We start from the raw sequence: 10,638 nt of genomic DNA, 5'->3' as shown, positions 1-10,638 counted from the left end.
GAGACTTACAGGAAATGATTTATTAAAGTAATAATGCAACAACTTTATTTTTTTCCCACCTTCTTTAATTCCTGATAATTTACTGGTAAAGATAATTTCCAGTAAAGCCATTTGGAATCTGACACCAGTTACAGGAGAGACAGAGACTGTGTTCACTAGACTTCAGCCATTAAGTCAACAGATACAGTCAACACACACAGCATGAAGAATAACGTTTCCCATTATAAATAAAAGATGAATAAATATTTACTCAGGTTTCAAATGTAGTAGTTCTTCACACACACACACACACACACACACACACACACACACACACACACCTCATTCAACTCTAAAAAATAACAGATACAGAACTAACATCGTTTTTTCCATTTAATCTTGCATGAAATAATGAGAAAATAACTAAGTCAGACCTTTGGATACTCGGTTATTATCATAGCTCTGTGGTGTGTGTGTGTGTGTGTGTGTGAGAGAGGAAGCGCAGTGTTCACTTTTTTTGTGATTCCCTACGTTTCCCATAGCAACCAAGCCCAGATCTCTTACTCAGACTCATCTCGCAGCCTCTCAGTTTTATTACCTAACAGTTTATCAAGACGTCCATTACAACCGATGCCGAGATTGGAAACACGAAGCGCCAGGAGTCATCTCATCTGGACCCGACATGTTTTCATTTTAGCCGGTTGTCTCTGACAATAACAAGAATTCACCACAAAAAACAACAAAAAAGTCTTTTTTAAAACAGCTGTCTGTCTCCTGCAGTCTCAGGATATTAGTTCCAGTCCTGCTGAAGTGCACACTTTTGCCAGCGCGTGTCAAGACAGGCTGGCAGTGAAACTAAAAAAAAAGGAAACTGTCTTTAATTTAATCTCTTTATCTACCAGATTTTCTTCTGTCAAATATTTCATGTCTCTGAAACCTTTATTTCTTCTTATCTTTAATTCATGTAGACATGCTTTTAAAAGTGCAATATCTATGTGTGTGTGTGTGTGTGTCTGTAATGTGATAGAAGCTGAGTCTTTATAAGCCTTGAACATGTTTCATCATGCTTACCTTCTTTTTTTATTTTATTTGTCCTCTCGGCTATGATTTGCAGCCGTGGATTACAGGGTTTTTAATTTTTTAATGCTCTCCTGTGAAGCAGTGTGTGTGTGTGTGTGTGCGCGTGTGTTTGAAGCCATAATATTGCAAGAAGCTGTGACTTGCCAAAAAATCTAATCACATACTTTATCCTTTTTTTAAAATCTTATTCCCCCCCCCCCCAGTTTTACAAGTATCTGGTTCTTTCACACAGATCAAACATGCTGTATATTCATCTCAAAATTGCTTGGACGCTGCTGTGTATGAACACGGCTAGTCAGACGCCTCCAGCCATCTTGTCAGACGGAGTTGCTGAAAGAAAAAAAAAAAAAAAAAGGTGGACAAAGCACAATCTGAAAGAATCTCTCTCTCTGTCTCAATGCACCAGTTTACTAGTGCCACAAAACTGTGAATGTGATTAACTGAAGTGCACTTGCTGATGTGATAGTTGAGTTGGATGGTTACCTTGAAGTTCTTGACAAATACAATCCTTTAACAGCAACGCTTGAATGTGTGTGTGTGGTCTTTTTGTTTGTTTGTTTCTCATCACAAACAGTTAAACTCATAGATCCTCTGTGGAAGACAGTTTTTTTTGTATTTTAGTAAGGGAACTTTTCAAAGATGTTTTCACCCTCTCAGCACATTACTTGTGGGTGGCTGCAGTGATGGATGGACAAGCCAGCCTTGGTAAACAAATAAACATTTCTAAATGGTATTTCAGGAGTAATGATGCTGGAAAATACTAAACAACTAACAAAGATTGAGATTTCTAGACATGCTAGTTACAAAAACAAACATCACTGCATCTTTTAAATGATTCCGATTTCCGATAAATCCCTTTTTTTGGTTATTTTGGCAGTAGTCACGGCGCCAATGTGACACAGACATCATTACACAGTTTGGTTTTTATTAAAATATAACCGTTCATAGCCACAAAAAAACAAACACTCACCAATTTGTCACGTTTTTTTGACTCACACTTCATCTTTGCGCACACATAAGACGTTAACACAGGTGTGGAAGCTCAGGTGAAAGTGAAAACAGCAAGATTAGGAAAAAAAGGCTTCTTTTTTTTAACAGCTCCTAAAGTCGTAATGTGGCAGTGTCAACATTGAAGTACAGTACAAAGTTTTGCCTACAGCAAAAGACAGCAAAAGAGAAAAGGACTGTTGCAACATTGAAATAAAGCTACTATTTTTTTTTTTTAACACTGAGATGGTTGTACATGGGAAGTTTTTTTTAGATAAGACACAGTTGACATTTATTTTGTTTTCAAGGCAACTTTAAAGGAATAGTTAGCATTTTTTGAAGTGGGGTTCTATGAGAGCCATAGTGTATTACCTGCAGTAGATTTGGCTGAAGTAGCAGCACGGGGGCAAAGCAATGTACTGCTGTGAATGGGGGCAGCATCAAATTGTATTTTAGCTACCTGAAAATGGCTCAACTAAAAAAAAAAAAAAAAAAAAAATCTTACTCCACAGATTAGCGGTTTCGTTCAGAAAGTGCTGCTGCGATGTAATATGGTACGCGACAGGTGTAGGAATACAGAAGTTTTATGGTTGAGAAAATGTAGTGTCAAAGGAAAGGGCTCTTTTATGGCAAGGTAAAGCTGTTAAAACATTTTAAATATAGCACACTTATATATTATATATTAGATATTGATTCTTTTAGGTGGGCCCAATCTACTGCAGGTTATAAACTGTGTAATGTATTAGGGCCTCACACAACCCCACTTAAAAAAATCTGGACTATCACTTTAAACTACTTTCGAAACAAAAGTGCAAGTTTGCATTTGGGTATTTTGTCATTGCACTCTTTTACACATTGATTAATAGGGCTGGATGATAAACCAAAAATGTGACATTTTATAAAATATACTTACACCACTCATGTCTGTAAGCTAAATTTGAAGCCGGAGCCAGCAGATGATCGATTAGCATAGTGTAAGATTCAGAGTGGGGTGAAACAGCTAGCTCTGTCCAAGCATTTCTGGCTTTTACTTTTTTAATACATTAGCTCTTTTTGGTTTAATCTGTACACAAAACGAAAACTAAAAACAAGTTGTGGTTGTACTGGAATCTTGTTGAAACTCTGAGGTTTCTAGGAAAACAGTGAAGACTTGAAAAGTCATTGGCCTGTCCAAGAAATAGGCTAGTTGCAGAAGCAAACTCCCGATAAAACCACAAGTTGTCGTTATTTGGTCAGCTTTCTGGCTTTTTTTAAACTTCAGACAGAGTCAGGCTAGCTGTTTTCCCCTGCTTCCAGTTTTTATACTAACCTAAGCTAATAGCCTGCTGGCTCCAGCTTCATATTAAACTTTCCATACAGCTCAACAAAACAAGTGAGCGCAATCCCCAAAATCAAACTATTCCTTTTAATAACGCTAACAATGGATGAAACATAAATAATGAATGAAACTCTTAAAATACATAGTTACAGCACCCACTGGTGTTTGTATGTACCAAATACTGTATGTGCAACAAAAAGCAATACATCATCTGCATCATTACATTCATTGTACTCTCTGTGAATGTGACAATGTATCATAACACAGATTCTAGGTGGTATCGTCCAGCCCTACTGATTAAGACAGGCTTATGTGCTGGTACAACACAAGCTGAGCTGTGGTCTAAGTCTCACAGTATCACAGTTAACATTTAGATCTCATACAGTAAGCTTGAGTGAGATAAACCGTGACTCAAAATGGTACATGTCTACAGTTCATTACTTTCTAGTGTAGAAAGTACTGTGTGAAACGGTGTCACGATAAAAGCTTACAGCATAGCACTATTAAACACTGAAAGACCTCACATAGAAGATGAGTTATTGACACCACAGGTTGTTTCTGAGAAATGTATTCAGTGTTTTTGAGGTTTGTCTCTAAAAATAGGCATACAGCAAACAGCAAAACTGTTCCATGTGACTTCATGAGTGCATTTATACACACATGTATTGTACTGAGATATTGTATGTATTGTATCTTTTGATGTGGAGCTCATATATGTATGAAGAACTGTAAGTGTAATAGCAAGGATCAAGAGATAGCCAGTGTACATCGCACTGTAACCTCCGAGTCCCATATACTGCATGGTTTTGCAAGTTTTTATAGTACAAGTGGTCACGTAAATGGAAATGTGCATGACTGCGATATGAGGTCACTTACATGTGACTTTGAATGTTGACTGACAAGTATTGAACGTGCATGTATATATGCACTCACTGCTGTAACAATGAGGTTTTATGGTTCAAACAGAATACCATCATAACGAACAGTAAGGCTCTGTGAAACCTCTGTTAAAGGGACTGCTAGTAGACCGTGGTAAGGTGAGATCCTCCACTGCTACACAGTAGATATAAACACGTAAACCAGGACTGACAGACGAAAACAAATACCCCTATTTATAGAGATCATCTGCATCAGTTTTCTAACATTTTCTTTTACTGAGATTGCTATACTGACTTTGGGGAAGGTGTACACATATTTTGCAGAACATCAAAGGTCACTGGAACATGACTTGGGCTTTTTGAACAAATTCCTGTAAGGTGCAGGATTTAGAAAAAAATATTGCTTAGTGTCAGTTTAATAGCCATGTATATATCTACTGTATGTAAAACAAACAGCATGACATCATCTGCAAACTCAACAATATGGAGACACTGGGCTCATTTTGTGGCATTTTCGCTGGGCACAGGTTCTCCCACCTGTCCTTTTTGGGTTTTTTGTTGACTTGCAGTTAATTTGACTTCTCTGTAGTGGAAGGAAAAGAGCAGGAGAAATAGCAGTCAGGGGTTGCAGGGATTTATGCACTGTGGCTGTTTTATGAACAGTCTAGGCCAGATCATACTTTAAACCTCACAGTTTAGATTTTATTCCAGTCTGTGCCACAGTGTGTGATGAGTAGAGATTCTGGACCCAAACTCATCATTTACAGACGTCAAGTCAAGAACTTGCTGATGACTGCCCCTCCCTCCTACACTCATTATGGTCCATTACGTTTGGCTGCTCAATTGATTTCACTGAAACACTGGTTAATGGATCTCCAACCAACGGAGCTGCTAAATATGTTATCTCCTGTCATGTTTTTTACTTATGTGAAATATACCAACAGATGTGTCGCACTGATGTCTGTATCATGAAAACAGTCAGAACAGAAGGGATTTCCATTGTTCGTCATTTACACAAACCCCAACCTCACTGATACTGATCATTACTGGTAGTGTTATCCTCCTAATCAAACTGTTTCCACTGTGCAGCCGTACCATTTGCCTGTGTCCGTAAAATGTATCAATGACCCTGTTCTGTCTGACTGACTGAATTTGCAGAAAACCTTAAGAAAGAGGGGCGCTTTGGATTACCAGACTCAATACATTACATTATATGGATAATAACAGTAATACAGTTTTTTCATGTGATGTTAAAACATTCCTCTGTGTTACAAGTACTGAACCTGATTTGTATAATTTATTCTAAATAAGTAATGATTCCAGTTAGAGTACGACACATACCAACCTCCAACACCTCTAGCATTAATGCATAGTACAGTCTGTTCAAACAAATGTCCACAAACAGACCAATTTTTCACAGTCAAGGCCATTGAACAAAAATTTCTACTGGACTACACAGTTGATATGCTGTTATGTTGTCTTGCTGCTATGATGTTAATTTGCTACATATTCCTCTGATGAAGCCAAAGAAATGATTTGAGAGACAGAGTGAACACACTGCCTCCAACTTCAAATTTAGTTAGTGCAGGAAAAAAACCAAAAGAAAGACAGAGATGAAGAGGAATGATATCAAACTTAAGTTCAAAATAGATGCACTGAGGAACAGAAATCTTAAAACATCTGAATACGGTGAGGTCTTTTTTTCCTCACAGACAGATAGGTGTAAATGTATCACGTGTGCTGTATGAACTGGCCCAGTGATAAAAGATCAGAAAATGCCTTATTGTCCAATCAAAAGCATCTCTGTGTAAATGTATCAAAATGGGTGCAACAAGAGAGTGGCTGGCTAAGAGTTCAGAGGCAAAAGAGGGAGTGGAGAAAACTCAGAGACCCAGGCTTCCAATCAGTGCAACGCAACGGAAGCAGAGAGCCAGGAAGCCAGTGCCCAGCAGGTCCCCAAGAGCTGTCAGGTAGGGAATGGAGAAGTTGTCAGGGTCCAGACTCCGTCGCCACATGGAACGGACGATTAGGTCGGCCACGTAAAGGAGGATAGCCACCTGAAGGGAGAAGAAAAGGCAGCAATAAGACAAAACCAAGACTTGAATACTAATAGAACTAACAAGGGAATGGGGAACAGCTGACAAGACACAAGTGAATAAACAAATAAACAACGGAGGAAGGAAGAAACAAGGAAAACACAGTGCAAACCAAATGACTCTAAGGACCAAGTAACCAAAAGTGCACTACATGAGTCCATGGCAATAAATAATTAGCTTAAATAAGTAAGTGGTTGACATATTAAGGTAAAAGTAATGATTAAACAGTTGAAATATTATATTAAAAGTAATTGATAAATGGCTGAAATAGATAGGTGACAATAATGATTAAGTAGTTGAAATAGATATTAAAATAGTTGAGAAATACTTGAAGCATTAGCTTTAAAAACATGGATCAATGGTTGAAATAGACAGCTCATAAAAGTAAATATTAGACAGCTGAAAAAGATAATATAACTAATGGATAAACAGTTACAGTTGTTGGCTAAAAGTAATGATTAAACAGCTGAAAAAGATTTTTATCCATTTCTTTTGATAAGCTACAATATTGGATAAATGACTGGAACAGTTAGCTAAAATTAGTGGAAAATGGCTGGATTAGATGGTAATGATTGGAATAGTTGGCTGAAAGTTGTCATGGACTCATAGTTATGGGACTCTTTGTTGTTTTATTATGGAACACTTGTTGCTTGGTCCTTTGGGTCATTTGGTTTAGCTCATTTGTTATGTGACTTTTCTTTGGCTGTCTGGAATTCTTGGTTGGCTTGGGTTGTTGAGTTTTCTTTGTTTGTTCCTTCCTCATGTGTTCATGTGCTCCTCCTAACAACTGCCCAGCATCATGTTCATTAGTCCTGCCCTGTCCTCAGTGTCTTTACCAGCCAATTACTCCCAGCCTGCACTTGTCTGTGTCTGCTCACCTGTTCCCCATTCCATCATTAGTTCTGTTAGTATGAAAGTCTTGGTTTTCTGTTGGGTCTTTGTTGGTTCCTTTGACTAGTTTTTGCATGTTCCGGTCTAGTATGGTCAGTGTTCTCATTTATTGTCTAGTTTTTGTCTGTTCTTGTCTAGTTTTCGTCAGTTCTTGTCTAGTTTTTGTCAGTTCTTGTCTAGTTTTCATCAGTTCTTGTCTAGTTTGGTCAGTCTTTGTCTTCATCTGTTTAGAATAAAAAACCTTTTTCTACAGCCCTGCCATTTGGGTTTACCTGCTTCATTTTCCATGACAGAAAATAATTATTAAATAGTTGAAATAGTAAGCTAAATAGCAGACTAATGGAACAATGGTTGGAAAAGACAGCTAAAAGTAAGGGAGAAATGGTCATAACAGTGAACTATGGGAAAATGGCTGGAATAGATGGCTAAAAGTTGGGCAGTTGGAAATGGTTTGATAATAGATAAAGGAATAGAACATTTTTTGGAATAGTCAGCTAAAAGTAATGGATAAATTGTGCGGAATGAATGGCTAAAAGTAATGATTAAATGGTTGGAATACATTGCTAAAAGTAATGTATAAATGATTGGAATAGTTACCAAAAGTAAGATAAATGGTTGGAATACTTATCTGAACGTAATGATTACATGTTTGGAATAGACAGCGAAAAGTAAGAGATAAATGAAACGGATAAATGGTTGGAGATAGCTAAAAGTAGTGGATATATTGTGGGAATGGATGGTTAAATCTAAAGATTTAATGGTTAGAGTAGTAAAAGTAATGTATAAATGGCTGAAAAATGCAGCTTCTGTCATTCCAAGTGGCTGTAAAAGGAAAACCTAAGCATACCAATTAGAGCATTGGCAATTCAGTTGTGTGACAAACTAATGATAAATAACATCCAATTTAAAGTTAATTGAAAAAAGAACATGATGGGAGTCTGTTGTGATATTTCAAGAGAAAAAAAGCTGAAGAAACATTGGATTACTACACTCAACTGCTGATAATGAATACACTGTGCATATGTATTTTTGTGTGTTATTTTATCAAATGAGCTAGGCCGTCAAACCCTGCATGTTTAATGAGTCTCAGATTTTCTGCTGGGACGATATTTATGTCGAGGAGGGCAGAAAGGTGACCGTTGGCAGGGACTGCAGAATACTTTTGGTTCTATCTGGATGAAATCTTGATCTCACCATGCCGCTGAAACACCAACACCTGGCATGGGTCATTTCACAGTTAGGTATAAGGTGGCAGCAGTCATTTTTTATCACACTGCACAAAGCCTTACAATGTACCTTCAGATGACTGCTTTCCACAGTTTGAATCAGAGCGTCATGTGAAAATTCTCTGCTCCGGGGGCCAGTGGGTTTATGAGAAAGCGTTCAGTGTTAAACGACCACACTTTATTGGAGAAAACACCTCGCAAAGTGTGTGTGAAACTGTATTGGTTTACCTGTATCACAGCAGCACACAGGTAGCAGATGGTGAAGGCTACAGTGATAGGTGCCTCCTCTCCCTGCAGCAGAGAGATGGCATAGAGGAAGACCAGATGACCGGGGATGACCAGCATCAGCAGCACTCGTGCTGACTTTGAGTTCACCCCTGAGAGATACAGAGAAGAGAGGTATTCATTCAGTTGCCTAAACAGGAAGGCTACTTACTACTATTTTGGTAGCATGATCAATTTAAGCATTTATGGATTTCTCTTACTGTTAACTCAGTCCTGTCTGATCTGCGATGGTGCTAAAAAAATAGTTTAATCTTCAGTTGTTTTATGTTGCTGAGAGCCAGCACAGCTTGTGTTTAATAAGACCCTCAGGATGTTCTACTCTAGATCAAATCCATCCATTTCTTAAAGGTAGACTACGCAGGATTTGTCAGTTAGTGTTTGTAAACACACAGCATTCAAAGTTGGCCCTTCCTCCCTGGCTTAACTAGCGAGAGAGAGAAGCAGTGGTCGAGCGAGCTAGAGAGTGAATGAAGAGAGTGAGCGGCGCTGGCGAGAACAAAACCGTGAATCAGATAAATAAAACTTTATTTTCTCCCCACACCTCGGCACACCTCCACATAACCCTGCGGGAAGGTGTTGCAGTGCCAGATTTTGTGTGAATGCAGGGCTTCATGCTGTCCGCTTTGGCCTCTCTGCTCTTTTTAAGACATTTAAGACCTTTTTAACACCACATGAGATGTAATTTAACAACTTTACAATCATACTGCTCATTGAACAACAGTAAACCAATTAGGGACAATAAGTGCATGAATTTATTGACATTTACATGACAGTTTTGGCAGTAGTTTCCTGCTGAAGATGCAACTAAGAGCTACTATAGTTAATCAATTATCCCAAACCCAGATAAGTGACAGCAAACTGATGGACTGACGAACCAGCTATAAAAGAATGAATTCACATTTGTTGTTAAGATCTTGACTTGTCCATAGCCAATGGGATGAGGTTCCTAGCTACTGTGGCTAGCATTTGTGGTGGTGTTTGCTACAGGGCTGATGGTGCTGACTGAAACTCCACAACTGCAGCACAACTCACTGTCATACCAATCTCATTGTAGTTTTCAAATGTGTTAGAAAACTTTTGTTTGTTCAAGAGTCATCTTTCACTCTTTCTAGCTCTTTATTTGGTGAAGCACCTGAGAAAGAAATCTGTCTCTTTAGCTGTTGCTAGTTTTGTCTGTTTATTGGTGTTGCTGCTGAAAAAGTCATGAGAGCAATGAGAGTGAATCAAAACAGTAAGATTATGGGCAGTAAAACCAAAACAATATACTGAAATATGCCAAAAAATACTGATTAGAGCAGCTTTCAAGAGTCAGCTCAGACTGAACCTGCAGTACAAAGTTTCATTTCAACCACTTACCCAACCTTGTAAATCAACCTGGGGTTAAATGTCTAAGGTTTTAAGTACATATGGATATGGATGTTATACTATCAAACTAGCATGGCAGTGTTACCTGAGGAAAAGAAGGTGATGCAGGGATTAGGCCAGTGCTGCCTCATCTTATAGGGCAGCACCCCTGGGATGCTCCAGAAATGCAGGTAGGTTGAGATCCTGCTGGCCTGGATGGCCACCAAGTTCCCACCCACTCCTACACAGGGGAAGGAAGCACAGAGGACAGATTGAGTAACTATGAATGGAGGATTCAGATGATGCTGTGTAGAGCTTTACTTTATTAGCCAGGCAACCACTTGTATCCAGTAGTTGCAGCTTTAATTTGACCCAAAGCAAACATCAAGATGTATTATATGTGTGCTCAACAAAACCTTATTGTTTCCCCCAACAGAGTGATTTGAAAAGCTGATACTGATTTTGTATCATCATCATCATCAACTGAAACAGAAAGTTCTTTCCCACAAGGGACAGTGTGCTAATCTTTACAACCACTAGCGCTTCATCTTTCA

At 38.4% G+C, this 10,638-nt stretch overlaps 1 protein-coding gene across 2 annotated transcripts in view; it reads right to left on the bottom strand.

Moving 5' to 3' along the window:
- Positions 1–5,520: 5,520 nt before the first annotated feature.
- LOC128357205 (solute carrier family 41 member 1-like) overlaps positions 5,521–10,638 on the bottom strand; it is a 78,698-nt gene continuing 73,580 nt past the window's right edge. For both annotated transcript variants that reach the window (XM_053317472.1, XM_053317471.1), the window contains exons 9-11: positions 10,191–10,325; positions 8,684–8,832; positions 5,521–6,299 (exon numbers count right to left, since the gene is read on the bottom strand). In XM_053317472.1, coding sequence (XP_053173447.1) covers positions 6,126–6,299; positions 8,684–8,832; positions 10,191–10,325 — 458 coding nt within the window. In that variant the 3' untranslated portion in view covers positions 5,521–6,125. The remainder of the gene's footprint in view (positions 6,300–8,683; positions 8,833–10,190; positions 10,326–10,638) is intronic.

Source organism: Scomber japonicus, chromosome 4 (genome assembly GCF_027409825.1).
Source record: "Scomber japonicus isolate fScoJap1 chromosome 4, fScoJap1.pri, whole genome shotgun sequence".
Lineage (NCBI taxonomy): Eukaryota > Metazoa > Chordata > Actinopteri > Scombriformes > Scombridae > Scomber > Scomber japonicus.
This window is presented reverse-complemented; position numbering and strand designations above follow the sequence as displayed.